The following is a 17,411-nucleotide window of genomic DNA, read 5'->3' as shown; positions in this document are numbered from 1 at the left end:
AATAAATTCACATTTATGCACAATCCAGTGCCCAAAGCCATCCTGTTGATCATTCCATTGGTAGCCCCTCTTACTGGAAGATTTGTTGGCTGCCTTCTCCAGATTTTATGCTTGCTTTCTTAAGGGCTGAAGTCACATACTAACTGCAAATTTGGGAAATATTTCTTGTAGCTAATTCCCCTTACTTGTTATCACATTGCCTCTGAATGAAACCTTCAGAATTTTAGCATGACTGCTGAAAAACAACTGACAAACTCCACTTTATTTCTATAGAATTTAAAGTTATTTACTATACCAGCAGCTTTTTACCTGAGTGGTTACTGCTGTGCAAGGTTGTGTGAAATATATAGATTGTGCTCCTATAGCTTAAGCTATTCCGCAGACATGCTTTGTGCTTCTTTTCTAAATGCTGTTAACTAGGTGGGTTTAGTGTGGTAAGAACAAGACAGAATGTGTCATTTATTTGGTAGCTTAATTCTTACTGCAAGACAATTCAAGAAAACTCACTTCTAAAAGAAAATGCAAAAAGTTAAAAAAATAAAATTGGCTAGAACTAGTTAGCTACATAGTGTTTTATTTGCAGCCACCAAGAAGGTTAAGAAAAACCCACTAAGCTTTTTACCTTTAAGATGTTGTTATGAGGATTATGGTTCTGTAAGAACTTAAATCTTAAAGCAGCTTGTGGCTATTGAGGTCTTGTAAGTGTTTCTCATGTGTGCCTAGGCAGTAGCTTTGTTACCAGTCAGACTGTGCAAATGGGAGCTGAAGCACATATATTGCCAGGCTTGTTGCTGTTTCAGATACACCTTGGTGCTAGTCCCTTATCAATCCCTTCTTTCTGCCCAGCCATCCAGTTTTATTCTTGTATCTCTTCATCTTAGGGATTGCCCTATTACAGCCTTCTTTGAGTTTGCTCCATTCTTTCTCTATGTGCATTTGTACATTAGAAGAGTAATTATGAAGATGTGGTCCAGCTATGTAGCATACAAGTTTTCTGTTTACATAACTTCTAGGAATTAAAACAAGCAGTGTTTTCAGTTCCTCCTTTTGAGATCATCTTTGCTGACTTTTATCACTTCTGAGGCAAAATCTTGATTCTTCTAGTGCTTAAAAATATGAAATTTTGAAGAACAAAATCTGGAATGTACACTTGAAATTTAATAAGTCTATTTTATAATGCAATCCTTCTAGTAAAACTGGAATCTCTGTCATATTTGACTTAAGATTCTCCTCTTGCGGAGAAAAAGAAGAAGAAAAAAAAAAGAAATCCCAAACTTTAGAACATATCCTCTTTGGAAAGAGTGTCCTGAGTATGATATTTCAAAGATCCCTGAAGCAAAGTTCTCCTGGAAAGGGAGTGGAAGGGAAGGTGACAGTAGTACTGTACCTCTTGTGCATAAGACTTGTGGCTATTCTTTGTTTTGCTTTTGTTCCACTAAAAGCAAGAGCTCCCTCCAACCTTGTGAAAAGCATATGCTGGGAAGTGTATTATACAAAATGCTTTTGTCAGCAGAGCACCGAAATTGATTATTTATGCATCAAGTGGTGATGGGAGCAAAAGCAAGTACTGAAAAACTACATATCTAATATCTATTAGATAGAAATTTAAATACTCAGGCTGACAGCATCTCTTTAGCAAGGCTTCTCTGTAACAAGTTGGCATCGCTCTCCTTTCATTCACCTCTGCTTGCCAGGCAGCAGGCTGTTTCTTGAGTTAGTGATGCAGAAAATCTAGAAGGTCAAAGCTATAAATAGTTGTTTGGGAATATTTTTGTTCATGGTCTTCATACATTAATTTTTTTTCATGCCAGTAAGCCTTGGTTTTTCAAATAAATTGCATGTGAATACATATACTTTCTTCCCCTTCCTCTACCATCACCAGCCCAACCTGAGTACCTGGGTTCTCTCCAAACAAAAGCTTGGGTTTGGTGCTCCAATAAGCAGGTAGTAAGTGTATGTCCAATTCAGGACTTACCTAAATATGTCAGCTGGTGTCGTCTGAAGTTGCCTGTAAAAAGTGTGGCTGCATCTGAGGACTGATTTAATTGCCTTCCAGGTGCTTTAGAATCCAGGTGGGTTTGGGAATGGCCTCAGTGAAGCGAGGTCATCTGGTGTTTCTGCCAGGCCAAGAGGTGGTGTGATACAGTGCAAATGTCTAAGCCCATTTCCAGAACCTGTATCCATCCAGAAGGGATTGACTTATGTTACTGAGTTGGACCTGGTTTCAACTTATTTCAGTCTCCTTTTTGGAGAAGAAGGTGAGAGCAAGGGAAGCCTGTAATGATGCTTCTTCAGACCATGGTGCTTCTGTAGGTAATGTCAAAAGCAGGGCTGTGTCTCTTTCTTGCTGCTCGTCTTCTAGATTACAGTCTATCACAAACTACTGAAATGGTGCCTTAAAAATTCTGTTATCCAATTAGCTTTAGCATTTACTGTGAATAAATAAGCTGTGTTGAGATTAGATGCACACCAGTAATTCAAAGTCATAGCTGGTTTAGAGACTTTTATGATGATGTTGACCACATACCATTTGTGGTGTTGCCCCTCAGTGGATTTAAAGGTAAACAGGAGAGACTCACAGCCTTCTGCAGTAGGCTGTGTGGGAGCAGCAGGGTAGGAGACATTTGGATGTCTGGCTCAGCATGAATCCTGTACTTGGCAGTTTCCTGTCTCCATGAAAGCTGAGGCAGAAAATGATGGCAGAGTAGTGGGAATCATTTTTACAGGGAAAATGCATTAGCTGGACTGGCCTGTATGACGGACGGGCCATGTCTTCTCCCTTATGCTTGTGGGGGTCACAAAAGAGCCTAAGAGGTCTTTATGGCGCTCAAATTCATGTATGTCTTTTTTCAATCCTGTCTCCTCCTTGAAAGTGCAAAGAAGTTAGGTTAGTGTTGTACTTTTTTTTTAAGCCCCTTCAATATAACATGGTCATATTTTACTTCTCTTTGCAAATAGGGTTTCGAATCTCACAGCAGGAGTAGTTTTTAATCCCTCACTGCTGATTGTGACAGCTGTATTATCATGTGAAATGCAGCTTATCTTCCAAAAGTGAATGGTCTGCATTCATTACTTGGGTACATGAAACTCTTTTTATTGGCATTTAACTGCCACATAAATCGTAGGTCTTGATCCTGAGAAGCAGCCTGTAAGACTAAACTCTTGGCAGCAAATGGACTCGTTTTGCAGTTTGGAAGTGCTTTATTTTGTTCTGTGACTGAATGGGCAACATGGTTAAACTATATTGCTTTGCATGCACCATGTGTAATAAGAGACTGCCACTTTTATGTGCATTCTTACCTTAGAAAATTCTGAATTATCTGAGATGGGTACAGGCCTCTCAAGACCTCTGGCGAGCATGTGTTATCCATGAGCTACTTTTTAGCCTGCTTGGGTTAGTTGATTTAAAAAAAAAAAAAAACACAAGGTTGGAGGTGCAAACTCATCAGTTACTTCTATGATAGCTTTTTTTTTTTTTTTTTTCCTTTGTGATACTGTCTCGGCTTATTTGAACTCTTTAGGAAGAGGTGACCCAAATGCAGAGAGGTGTGGAAGAGCTTACTTGTGAAAAAGCTGAGCTATTTTACCTTTGAAGTGAATGAGCAGGCATAACAGTAAAGTGTGAATGGGTTGGAAACAGCAGAGCTAGAGTGCTTCAGTCCTGCCTGTCCTTGTGATGGAAGAACTGGACAGAAAAAGCAGCCGTGAGCATGGAAAAATGAGGCCAAAACATAGAAAATCTGTAGCAATTGAAAGGATATCCTTTTCATGCAATTAGGCTGGGCAGCTCATCTGCTACAGGAAGTTGTTGAGACTGAGAATTAGATAAGATTAAAAAAGGAATTGGACAGATGATAGCAACTACAGATTTTTTTAAAATATCTGTATAAATTAGTACCACTTTAAAAATTGTTTGTTGGGATTAACCCCAAAATCCAAAGTTTGTCTGATTAGCAACCAGAAGGAAACTTGACATGTTCTTGCACATTCTTCTGGCTCATGAGATACTGTCAGAGACATGATGTTAGGTAGCATTGATTTAGTATCTAATTTCCTGGCTTTTCCTATACATGCTTGTAAAAGGAGGTTAGGAAGAATCATGGCTACTTAAATGAAAAGTACAATATTTAATTTGCTTGAGTCCTGGATAATTAATTAAAATAGTTTTAGAGAGTAGGGGATTTTGATATCAGGATTTACTGCCTTGCTTGTCCAAATTGTGTGGATGTTTGAGAGCTACAAATTTATTTCTACACCTATTCCTGACTATCACTATCTTTTTAACTTTTTAAGTTTCTCAGTCTAGTTGATATATGTGCCTGGAACTGTAGTTTCATTCGCATTTGAAATTTATGTTGCCTTTTATTTGCTTTGCTGCCAAAATTCCCACAACCAACCAAAACCCAAAGCAAACCTGCTTTAAATTTCTACTTCTCTATAAGGTAAATTTCTTGGTTCAGCAACTTCATGCCCAGGTTGCAATGTATTAGCAAGAAAAATTCTACCTTTCCAGGATAGGGTCACCAAATTCTGTTCTCAGAGCTTCATCCCCTGTAAATGGGCAGTCTTTTGCACATACTGTCAGATATCCATACAAAGATACGCTATGCTCAGATACTATATGGCTGTATTACACTTGTAATAAGTCATATTAGAAATTATTTTTTTTTATTATTTATGTGGTGATTTTATGTATAAACCTGCTGCTTCGTGTATTTGCTGAGGTCCTGTTCTTGAGAGCTACATTAGTAGAGTAAGCCTTAATGCTTGGGGATGCTTATGGGAATAAAAGTTACTAGATCCTTTCAAAGGAGAATAAAGAAAGATTATTTGACCCTCTACATTGATGGAAAAAACTCTTGTGTAATTTACATTTCACATAAACCCAAGAGTTTGACAATAGAATTTTAAACTTGGCCTTTGAGATGGATTGGGAGGGGCACCAAAAATCTAGGAAAATGCTAGATGTTGTCTGGTTAGAGAGGATGCTGGCCCTCATTCCATGCTGTTTGTTGTAAAAGATCTAATATTCTTTTGCAGGGAAGTCAGGCCATAATAGTTCCCTTCTGCTTTTTAAAAAAAATCATAGCTCTGTGTTTCTGAGCAGTGCGCCTCCTGACTCCCCAGGTGGTGGGTGTGATGAAAGGCCTGAGTCGCTGAGTTCTGCTGGGTGCAGGGGTAGCCTCGTCACTGAAGCAATTACATGCAATCCAGCATAAAGTGGGCTTTGATTGTAACAGGAGCAGTATTAGCGGTTTGCTCTGCAGTAGAAGTTTACTTAATTTACTTTAACCTTGGAGGTGTGGTTCCCAGACATGGCCTAGAAGCCTGTGACAAGTGACTTACCTGTGTTGGGAGTTTGTAAGCAGTTGATCAAAGTACCTAAAAGCACAGAGAGTGTCACAAGAAGAAGTATTGGCTTACATTTCATTTTTAAGAGATGACCCAATCCATTTATTTTTCCTCACACGTGCATTTGGGCAAGAGATGGTGAATGAGCAGTGGCATCAGTCAGGTTCGGTAGTAGCTTATGGAGGGATAATGGAAAAGGTATTTCACTTGTTTTCTTTTCTCAATGTGGTTTTCAGTTTGCAGTGGTCATGAACAGAGGATGCCTGACAGTCTGTGCAGATCTGATATTTAAATTGTTCATCAAAGATGGGGTTTGTAGAAGGCCATTTTATTGTCAAGACCATTCTCTGTTTTCAGTGCTAGTATTTTACTGTAATTCTCTATAGCATTACTTGTATTCTCCCTGATATCTTTAATGGATAAGGATACTTCATACAAAATTGTATTCTTTGTTTCAAAGCATGATTTATTCAGAATAAGCGCAGCAGGGTCCACTGAAGATTATATATTGCATTTCCATAGAGTGCTTCCAGAAGGAGTTTGGGTTCAAATCAAAGATGACTTTTGGTGAAGCATTTAAAAATAAATTCCAAGAAGTTAAATTTTCTTGGACATACTCTTCTAACATAATTTCCAAATAGGACTCAGAAGTCTGAAAAACAAATATAATGTACAAACTATCTTTGATATAATTGTTTCGTGGTGTAGTAGAGTTTCTTTGGGGAAGCAGAGTATCCATATTTCACAAAACTTTTTATAGAATTTGGCTTTACAGGCATTATAGATGGCAATGTGTCTGCAGAGCTGACTGAAAGGTTCTCATTTCCTCACCAAAAGCAGGCAGACTTCTACTGCAGAGCAAATCACTAATACTGACCTGTCCTGGTTTCAGTGAGGGTAAAGCTAATTTCTTCTCAAGAGCTGTTGCAGTGCTGTGTTTTGGATTTGGAATTAATCTAGTGTTGATAACATAGTGATGCTTTGGTTATTTGGTAACTCGTGTTTATCCCAAATCAAGGACTTTTCTTTTTTTACATGTCTTATGCTCTATCAGAGAGGAGGTATGCAATAAAAAAGAAGCAAAGCACAAAACCAAAAAGACTGCAAGGGAGCATAACTGGGACAGGGGACCCATACTGACCAAAGGGATATTCCACATCATAGAACTGTTATATAAACTGGGGGAGTTACCCAGAAGAGGGGAGCTGATCTGGGTTTGGGAAGCGGGGTCTGGCATTGGTCAGTGGATGGTGAACAACTGTATTGTGCATCACTTGTTTGAGTTTTTTCCTTTTTATTATCATTATTGTTGCTATTATTTACCATTATTATTTTATTTTACTTTATTTTTGATTATTAAACTGTTCTTATCTCAACATACAAATTTTAGTTTGATCCTACTCCTCATTCCACTGGGTTTGGATGGGGGGAAGACAGGGAAGGGGTTGAGCAAGTGGCTGAGTAGTGTTTTGTTTCAAGCTAGGCTTAAAACCACAACAAGACTCAAGAACAAGGTCTTTTGTTCTACATTTAAGCTCCAGTTCTAAAGCATGAAATATGTAATAAAAGTTCTCAATGAAGTGGTAATGATTAGATTATGAGACAATGATTACATAAGCAGACACATTTCATTGATGTAATTTACTCAAAGTGCTGCACTGTTTGTGGTTGAAGCTAAAAATTCCTGGCAGCAAAATGCAATTTTAAGTTCAGACCAAGCAGTCTTCCATGGTAAGGCTTAAACTCATTTGTATGCTCTCTTTGCTAAAAATTATTTTTTTAAAATCCCACTGTCACACAGTAACTACTGTGGAATGCTCTAAATGGTGGGGTGTTTCCCACTTCTCTGTGAGAGAAGTGGGAAACTCTCTGGGAGCTGCACTTGGTTATAGCTCAGCTCTGCAAGGCCTTCTGTTGTGTGCTAAAGACACTTGGCACCAGCTGAGTCTGGTTGTGAGGAGTGATGTTTCTGTGTGGGAATACCTTATAAACCTGGCCTTGGCGTGCTCATTTTTTCAGGTATTTTCAATATGTATGATATTACAGGTGATGTTAAAATAAAGTTGAGGGGTTGTCCTTTATATATGGTAAGAAGTAGAACTACTTTGAGGTACTTGAAAGATTAACCATTGAGCATCATGGGCTAACTGGAAATGCAGGTGTTTCCAAGACGGGAGAGTGTGTGCTGTGGAGCAGACTAGCTGTTGTTTCTGAGCACAGTTAGTAAAGGAGCAGCATTTATTTGTTTTTCAAATAAATGTTGGAAAGAAACAACCATGAGGAGAAGCTGGTTATCTAAATCCTGAAGGCGTGTGTGCAGCCCTTTGTGTAGATGGCTTAGTTCATGGCCTTGAGGCTGACTGCTGAAGTAGAATTCACTTGATTTGTCAGGAAACTATCTTTGGGTCCCATGAGTGTTTTGGTTTACTGCCACGATGAAAGAAATACAGACTGAGTATTCTCATACGTTGCCCTCTGAGAGTATTTTACTGTTGGATGACCCTGCTTTGCCGCACGTGAAGAAATGAAGAATGACTAGAGCGAAAGATTGTTATGATTCCAAGTGTCTGCAAGAAATTCTCAATTGCACTGTTAATCACAAGTATGAACAGGCAATTCTTAGGAAGTCTTAGCTGAGTTTTGGAGTCCCTTAAGGTTTCAACAGTAATCTTTTTATTGATTAAGTCTTTGCCCTTCAGTGGTACCTGTACTGTAAACGGTAGGAATCTGAAGCAGAGAACTTTATGTTGTGGCATGGTGGTGGTGTGGTCAGTACTTCAAACAGTCAAAAGAAACCCAGAAGAAGTTCATGCTCCAGGGAGTTTGTGCTCTAAAAATAGAGATACGATTTGCATACATAATGGATGATCAGAAGATTTGCTGCTAAGCAATGTAGTTAGAATACTGGTGCTTTTAATAGCATTTTTCATCTAGTGATTAAGAAATAGTGGGTTTGATAGGAAATACTTCACTTTTATATTCTGTCTGTGGCTTAAAAGGTAGTTTGTAAAGCACTTACCTGAGATAAGATTTGAGAAATATATTTTCTGGTAATTAAAGCAGTCATTGCACTTCCCCTGTATCATGCTTTTCCCTTCCAGTGTTCTTTGGAATTGTGCCCTGTTAGTGTTTCTCATAATTCTGGCTCTGTACCTGTAACATGGAAAACTAAAATGCCTTTTAAGTAAAGGCATTAAATAATATTACATTTTATTTTGGTGTGTACATATAGTGCTTGGGGAAAAAAAGGATGCTTGCAGTCTCAGTGCTTTCACTCTTGACATTCAGATTTTAATACACGCCTGTTATGTTCCTGAGGAGTTTTATACAGAAGGAAGCAGTGAACAGTCTGTTCTGAACCAGGGCAGGTAACACATTACCAGGAAATACAAGACACTTGAGTCTGTGGGTCCAAGTACCCTCAGTCAGCTTGCTCTCCTGGCCACCCATATCAGATGCAGCTGTAGAACATACTGAAGTAATGCTAATGTTCCAGGTCACTAGCAGCTATTTCAATATTTGTTTAGCACAGAGGCTTTTAAAGTAATATTTAATTGATGATTTCCAAGAACAGCTGAGAATTTTTGCAGTAGGCATAACTGGTCTGATACTGTCAAATTGAACAGGGCACATGAAGGTATTGGGCTCCGAGATTGTTTATTACTCTTCTGGTTATAAAACTGAATTAGTAAGAAGAGAGTTCAACTTGTCACAACTTACTGCAGGGATATTTTCTATTTTGTTTTATTGCCCTTTGAGGATTTGATTTATTATTGCATAATATAGTTAATTAGTTGCAATGTCTCCTTAAAACCAAGTCACAGTTACTGTTTTGCTTTACTGAACATTAAGCTGATGCAGTGTAGCGGTGGAGGAAAAAACCCACAGAGGATACATACTCTTTTTATTTAAATTGTAGGCAGGTGTAGTTGACAGATATTGACATTAAGTAAGCTTTGAGATGACTGATCATCATGTTTACATGCTTGTAGAAACTTAACTCTCTGGAGCCAAGTATTATGGCTGGAGATTTGCTGCTATGGTTTGCTTTGTACGAGGGTGGTGTTTCATGGTATAGGTTTGCTGAAAGATGCTGAGGCTGGGTATTGTCCATCACTGCTTACACACAGAGCAACACAGGTCTTGTGTTCCAGCAAAGGCAGCTGTTCATCTTCTGTCTCAGAGATCCCAACCAATAAAACTTCAAGTGGTTTTAATAAATGAGCAAGTGCCTATCCATCAGTTTTGCCATGGCAACTGTTTGTAGCCCATGATGAATATGACAGTTTAAAGTAGCTGAACTGAGTTAAAGAAAAGGATATCCTACTTTGTGTCTAAGTTAGGATACAACCTACAGGCTGACAATAAGCTAATTGAAAATATGGTGAGGAATCTTGAATCAGATGCAAGCTTCCTTTCTCCTCTTCTCTGGTTACCTGTAAAAACCTTCTTCCTTCTGGTTAGCCTTTGGGCAGCAGCATGGTTTTGAATTGGTGTAAACTTCTTATCATACTGTACCTAAAGAACTAAAAATTAATAATCTAGGTAGTTTCAAATTGATTTGTTTGTGTTGATACTCTTTAAAAAAATTACCAATGTATATACACTGTTTCAGTGTAGATAAGAAAAATACCTGCCACATTCTTTAACGCAATGCTCTTTCTCACTCTGTGTTTCCTGCAGGTGTTCCGTAAGGATCTCATTAGTGCCATGAAACTCCCAGATTCTCACCATGTCAACCCTGATGAGTATTACATCTTTGCGGACACATGGAAACAAGAATGGGAGAAAGGGGTTCAGGTTCCAGCCAGTCCAGAAACTATTCCGCAGCCTTCTCTCAGGTATTGGTGATCAGACATGGATCATGTGCACAAAATGGCAACTCAGAGAAGATGGTCTCTCAAAACCAAGTTGTCTAAGTGCAGTCAGCTTTTCTCTGTTGGTGTGTTTAAATCTTCAGTGTAGCAGCTTTCAGACATGTTCTTAAACCACGCAAGTGCCAATTGGAAAACATTTTTGTGGTGCTTCAGTCCAGATCTCATTCTGTCTGCATGCTGTTACAGTATCTACATTGTGAGTGTAAAGAGATCTTTTTTCTTCAGGCACATGGTGCTGTGGATTAAAAGCTGTTTTTTATTTGAGCATGGGGAGTTGAATAAATTAAAAATAAACCCATATCTTATGCATATTACTTGAAAGGTTTCCCTACACTGCATGATGATACAGAGCACTAGGCATGCAGTAATCGCTGATACCTGATAAAATTACTCATTTGTTTTTATGATCTAATTTTGGTTATTCACAATGTTTTAACCTTTTCTGCCTTCTCTCACCACAGCTGGCTGTTTAACATTGTAGAAGTTCAGTTATCTCAGATTCTGAATATAGATAAAGAATCTTCTGTTCTCTCACACTGTGTTTAGACTAGGGAAACATAGCACTGTAGTCCTGCAACCCTTCCTGGTGGAAACAAAGCATGTTTCAACAAAGAAAGGTTAATGCCAGGTGGTCTTCAAGAGAATATACATTAATTTTCTGGTGAAAGTGCTAAGTCAGCATAATTAATTTTCCACTCATGCTATTGTCAGTACAAGTTATTAAAAATAAGTATATTGCAGCTCATACCAGCAGTATTATATTAGAGGAAAAAAATGCTATAGATTTGACTAGAACAGAGAAAAGAAAAGCTCACAAGGGAATTAGAGTTAAAAATAAGCAGGGTGAAGGGGGATGGAGAATGGAAGAAGGACATTGCTTGCGCTAACATTGCTAATCCACATTGTCCAGTTAGAATTATTTGGGTTACAGCTTGACAGCTGCCTCCTCCTTCTTTGCTGTCTTATTTTCCAGAGTTTTTATCTTTTCCTTGTCCTGCGGAGGGTGAGCTCCAGAAAGCATGGAGAGCTGCTCATGCATAGCACTGTTCCATTCTGTATCTCTCTGGCTTCCTTCCACATGTAGGGATTTTTGCATTAAATTCAGAGAAAGATTGAACTTTGTCTGGTTAAGATTATTCTTTCCATTCCAAAATCAAACCAATTAAACACCAAGCTTTATCTCTGAAAATACTTGAAAGAAACAACAGAAGGAACACAAATCTTTTTCTCTGTTGCTTCTTGGATGACTTTTCCCCTTTACATTTTTGCTTGGCATCAGAATGTTTTTTGCATAACAAAAATAATGTATTTGTAATGTGGATAAGGTGTCATTTACAAAATGAGGGACGACGACTGAGTATCCCAAATGGAGAGCAAGGATTTTTCCACCACACACACAGACACTACAGTAGAATTACTACAGTAAGCTTTTGTGAAAAAGCTGGTATTTTCAAGAGATCAGTTGGCAAGATTTCCTTATATCAGTTAGGAAGAATAAAAGACAAAGATCGTATGGTTTTGTGCATAATACTTTCTGTGGGCTTCAGAAACCATTGCTTTGTCATACCAGCAGCATTTGTTAAATGGAAATCATATGGACAGGCTTACATTTTAACAAGGGTTCTGTATATGTGGTAAACCTTGGAACATTTTGGGTGAAAGAATTGACATTTAGAGAATCCTGTCTCCCTAGGCTGACTATACTTACTGGCTAGTTTAAAATCTGTGAAACCCCAGCTTTCTTTGCACTTAGAGCAAATATTTTATGTCTTTCAAGGATGGATCTTAAAAAGCTGTAAGTATTTTTTTTTTTTCTTTTCACTCACAGGGTTGTAGCAGAAAAAGTAAAAGAAGTACTGTATACACGACCCAGGAAATATATCCACTGTTCCAGCCAAGAGCCCACAGAACCAGGTTACATCAACATTTTGGAACTAGCAGAATCTGTGTGTCGCTATGACTTGGATGACATGGACATCTTTTGGCTCCAGGAGCTAAATGAAGAGCTTACAGAAATGGGTAATTCCACAACATGTTCTCATTTTAAAAGCTGCACTTAATTTCTGCTGTTTGAGTTGTAGTCTGCTATGTAAGGTCTCTGAAAGATTGCTGAATGAGAATTGAAGTGCTAAGAGAAACAGGAGCTAAAAAAGTAATTACTTTCTTGATCTGTTAATGTTTTATATTTTACCTGTTGTGTCTAAAAATTTCTTGACATCCAAAATCATCTGCAACTTCTGCAGACTGAGGCAGGAGGGAAAAAGCCCACACCAGGTGGAATTCATTTTAGGACTTCAAAAGTTAAAGAATTTATGTACGTAAAGCAGATGTTTCCATTCCTTGAACTTGGAACATATCTGCAAATTCAGAGTTCTGAGGAACTTGCATGCTGGGCTCTCAACAGAGTAATTAAGTTTCACACATGTTAGCCCATTCAAAATTAGCTAAGTAAACTTTCTTCTGCCATGCAAGTTGTGGGTATAGAGGTCTATGAGCAGGAGTGAGCTATGGAAAATAATACTGGAATTATCACTGGAATAACTGAATTGTGATGGAATAGCCTGTGTAGCTAGTATTCTTCCATGGGTGATTGTAGGTCCTTTAGGAAGGACAGGTTGGCATCTCCTGTATTTGCTGTTAATAAAATAAGAAGTACCTGTAGAGAAGTGACAATCAATGGCAGCATTGTCTGTAACAGCAATGAAATAGTGGTGACTGAGATCCAGAGGGGAGTGAGGAGGGGAAGTAGTTTTTCTGGTCCTGGACTTCAGGACAGCATGTTTCTATTTAGGTAACTGGGTGGGATCTGGGAAGCAGCTCTGAAGGGTGGAATTACTGAAGAGAGCTAGCAGGACTTCAAGAACACTGTCCTCCAAGCACGAGAAAGTTCCAATTATACATTCAGGAAAACGAGTAGATGTGTTGGGAGACTGGTTTGGCGAAGTGGGGAGTTCATGACTGAGCTCCAGTGACAAAGGATGCATACAAGTAGACGCGAGGACAATAACTTCCCAGGCATACAGGAATGCTGTAAGCAAAAGCTGCTAGCTTTTAAAGAGGGCAGATCTCCATCCATGGAGATTTTCAAGATATGACTACATGTATCTCTTGAGCAAGAGCGTTTTTGAATTTCCTATTGACTCTGCTTGGAGCCTGGCAAGGGCTGAGGCCCCCTGTAGGACTTTTCCCACCTGAATGATTCGGAAATTCTTTTAATTCAGGCAAAGAGAAAGTATTAGGGCATGGGAGAGAACACTTTAACTCTCCGTGTTTATTGTTGGTAACAAGGAATCACTATTAGTAGTGTTAGTTAAAATATTAGCCTCTGCAATTAATGTTACATGAATATCCCAACATTTGAAGGCCTGAGTAAATCATAAGCGGTGACCATCATGATCGTTTTTGAGCAAGGATTCTGATGAGACGCAGTTTGGAGATGTAGCTGTGAATATCATGGGGTTTTTAATGCAGTGCATGTCCTGAAGCTGCAAGCTGAGGGCCAGTCTCACAGCAAGTGCTTTTAAAGTGGTCCTGCTTATGCTAAGTTTGATTAGTGGGGAGTATAGATAGCGTGTGTAGTGTTCACATGAACGATAGTATGGATTGCAACAGTATATTTACCTACTATTTTATTTTTTAAAAAACATCATAAAAATAAAACCACTTTTCATAATCATCATGTGGCGATGATCACTTCATCGCAATGGACTTAGAGCTACTGGGTGGTGCAACTTTCATTATAAGATATGAAGTATTCTTGATAAGTTTTATTTCCTAGGACATTAGTCTTCAGAAGAACACTGTGTGAGTTTTGGATTTCATTAGTGTTTATAAAATTATGGAGTTGCAGGAAGGGTTGTATGAGAGCAGCTAGCAATTACAGCAACTGCTGTCTTTTATGCTGCAGTGTTTTCTTCCAGGTGAAACCTTGTGGTTTGTGTAAATTTTTTACTCAAGTAGTAGTTCTGCTTGTATTTATAAAACAGTGTTATAATTAGTCTGTGAGTGAAAAATCTTGTCTATTTTTATTTTATTTTTAGGTGCTGTGTCTACTGCATTAGTTGGTAGAAGTTGTCTTTTTTCTCCTCCTGCTTCTCTGACTCAGAAGCATTTGACTGTCCTCTAATGGCCCTTCCCTTTCTCTGTTGTAGGATGTGGGCTCCTGGATGAAAACACAATGGAAAAGACAATTGAAGTGCTGGAGCGGCACTGTCATGAGAATATGAATCACGCCATCGAGACCGAAGAAGGGCTGGGTATCGAATATGATGAGGACGTCATCTGTGATGTGTGCCGGTCCCCGGACAGTGAAGATGGGAATGACATGGTGTTCTGTGACAAGTGTAACATTTGTGTCCATCAGGTTAGTGCCTGCAGAAATGTTGACATTCTCCTGTGGTTTAAGTTTACCTGGGCAAATGTGGCATTTGAAAGGATGTTAAATGCTAAGTGGAGGACTTTGCGATTTTCTACATATGAAGGGTGGTGCAATACTGAGGTCAATTTTTGGACTATAACAATTACAGTAGATTAAGTGGCCTAGCATAGTTAATAAGTTGACAGCTGCAGTCTAGCAGGAATGCAAAGTGTGTTTTTGGGGCATGCAGGTATTTCCTCTGTCACTGTAAATAATTGCTCCCCCTATTACTAAATCTGCTTTTGAAGATAAACAGGACAGGAAATACTGGCTTGCCTGTGATAAATCCAAGGATCACTTGTTTCAGAGCTTTTTTTTCCCTCTACTGACTACTTATTTAGTCAGACATAAACTGTCCAAATTTAACCATCTGGAACCATATGTAGACACTTTAATAGAATGATCTTTTTCAGAAGCCATCAACACCTGCAAAAACCATAGTCTCAGTCTGAATGGTGCTCATGTTTATAGTATTTCAGATGTAGTCAAATCCTTTACGCTGCCTGAGCTCAGCATAGTCAGGTAAAGGTATCCTTATAATCAGAAAAGGGATATGACTCCTATGGCTTTTGTGCATCCTCTTCTAGAAGAGACTTTTGCTACAAATTGAAAAGAGACCAAGAAAGTTCTGGGTTTTTTTTTTTCCATTTTTTTTTTTAATGCATTTTTGTACTGACTGCAAGTAGTACTTGAAAAATGTACCTGACTGAAAAAAGACCTGTCACCTCCCTGCTCACAGTGGGCTGGCTTCTAGCCCAGCTGCTTTCCTGACCTGAGTCCCTGTGTGAAGCAGCCTGTGAGTCTGAGTGGCAGTAAGGTGGCCAGTGACAGAAATATGGCTGGCAGCTGGGCTGCCTGCTTCAGTCCTTGCTTGTGCCTATTAAGGAGTAATGATGGATTTGCAATCAAAGGCTCATGGTTGTTTGCTGACAGCTGAGCTTGAGTTGATGGTCTGCTGCCTTCTTGCCCCTCATGCTTCCCTGTGCTGGATCTGCTTGAAATAAACTGGAGAGTGTGTCTGGGCTAGAGCGAATCCTAACTATAATAGCTTGTTTCATTTTTAATCTGGATCAGCTTTGGTTCAACAAGTAGCCTCAGGTCTGTTTGTCATCAGAAGTTTGGAGGTGGAAGGGGGGAGGAGGAGTGTGAGAAAATTCCTCCTTCGTGGTACCCTGTTGTGCTGGCTCAGACACGTTGTGAAATTACTGTTTTAGTAGTCTAGGCATCCTTTGCTTATCAGTTAAAATTAGAAAATAGTTTCAGTCCATTTCCAACACCCTAGATAGCTTAGATGCAATGCTACTTCTGCTCTAGTAACAGAAAGAATTCTGGTGGGAATATGCCACAGAGGAGGAAAAGAACACTTGTGAAACTTGGATTGCAGCTCCCCCTGTTGGGCTTTTACAGGAGTTGGCACATCAAAAAAAAAAAAAAATTTTGGTTAGTCAGTCTTGCCGCATTTAATTCAGGAAAGCCCCCTTCTCTACAAGCTTGACATAAATGTGCAGTGTTTTAGGATATTGTTTAATATTAAAGACTGAGATCTTGTACGCAGAAGGCTGGAAAGGGAAGTATGGGAATTTTATAGTAGATTTAATCTGAAAGAATGGTTACAACTAATGATCCCATTCTTTTGAGTCTTTTAATGTTATCATTACCAGAGATAGTGTTAGAAATTATGAGATTTCCTGTGATATCCACCCTTTTGATAAAACTTTTATTTGGAGTGGTTGAGTAAAATTAGACCTCTGTGGCAGCCAGTGATTTCAGATATGCTCAGCTTCATGGAGGTAGGGGGATATGTATGTACAGCAGGGTCCACCATTGGCTCCGTTAAAAACCACGAGGAATTTGAATTGGAAATAAAACTATTTATTTTACTTATTTTTATTTTAATTCTCAAACCTAGCAAAGCTTAAGAAATCTCTCATTTTCCATGTTGTTAAGTACAATACTTGGGAAATAGGTGTAAAACCCAACATCTTATAATTCCAGTATATGCTGTGATTTTTGTTGCAATATTATATAAATATTTAAAGAAAAAAAGGTCACAGAACTGTAACCACAAAAACTGCAGGAAATGATTTTCAGTCAAACAGCTCATATCCCTATCCCTAAATAGAATTATGTCAGTGCATTACATTTTTAGCGGTAGGAAGTGGTGATTTTAGCAAGTTAGATACAGAAGATACAGAAGATTAGATACAGAACTCATTTAAAGGAATATTCATGTTGTTTACTTCAGAAGTTTAAAAGTCACTAAAGGCAAAGGTGAAGGTTTGTAACAGCAGTGCTGTTGTGCAGTCCCAGTGGATATGTTTTATAAACAGGTGTAAAAACTGTTGCTTTTGAGGCTGTTTTTCTCTTGGATTAATTGATTCATTTTAAGGTAAATTGCAGAAAGATTAATTGAAGGTCAGATTGTGCCTTTACTTTTTGAAAGCTTTACTCTGTGTGATTATGAATGCTTGTGTGTGAAATAATGTCAGCACAATAATTCTAATATCTGTTTTTCTCCAAGGCTTGCTATGGAATCTTAAAAGTACCTGAAGGGAGCTGGCTGTGTCGCACCTGCGTCCTGGGAATACATCCTCAGTGCCTCCTCTGTCCTAAAAGAGGAGGTGCCATGAAAGCCACCAGGACAGGGACCAAGTGGGCACATGTGAGCTGTGCTCTTTGGATACCAGAGGTAAAACACTAATTTCTCCCTGTCCTCCTCTTTCTAGTTCCATCCTCTGCCTTTTGACATTCTCATGATTTAAGGT

The 17,411-nt window shown here is 38.7% G+C and overlaps 1 protein-coding gene across 9 annotated transcripts in view; it reads left to right on the top strand.

The window, feature by feature from the left end:
* Positions 1-17,411, top strand: part of JADE3 (jade family PHD finger 3) — a 64,047-nt gene that overhangs the window by 33,190 nt on the left and 13,446 nt on the right. For all 9 annotated transcript variants that reach the window (XM_072932081.1, XM_030277507.4, XM_072932088.1 and 6 more), the window contains 4 exons: positions 10,036-10,193; positions 12,058-12,248; positions 14,381-14,592; positions 17,168-17,335. In XM_072932081.1, the coding sequence (XP_072788182.1) occupies positions 10,036-10,193; positions 12,058-12,248; positions 14,381-14,592; positions 17,168-17,335 (729 nt within the window). The remainder of the gene's footprint in view (positions 1-10,035; positions 10,194-12,057; positions 12,249-14,380; positions 14,593-17,167; positions 17,336-17,411) is intronic.

The sequence above is a fragment of the Taeniopygia guttata genome, chromosome 1 (assembly GCF_048771995.1).
Source record: "Taeniopygia guttata chromosome 1, bTaeGut7.mat, whole genome shotgun sequence".
Lineage (NCBI taxonomy): Eukaryota > Metazoa > Chordata > Aves > Passeriformes > Estrildidae > Taeniopygia > Taeniopygia guttata.
Note: the sequence above shows the minus strand (reverse complement) of the source record. Positions and strands in the feature narration are given on the sequence as shown.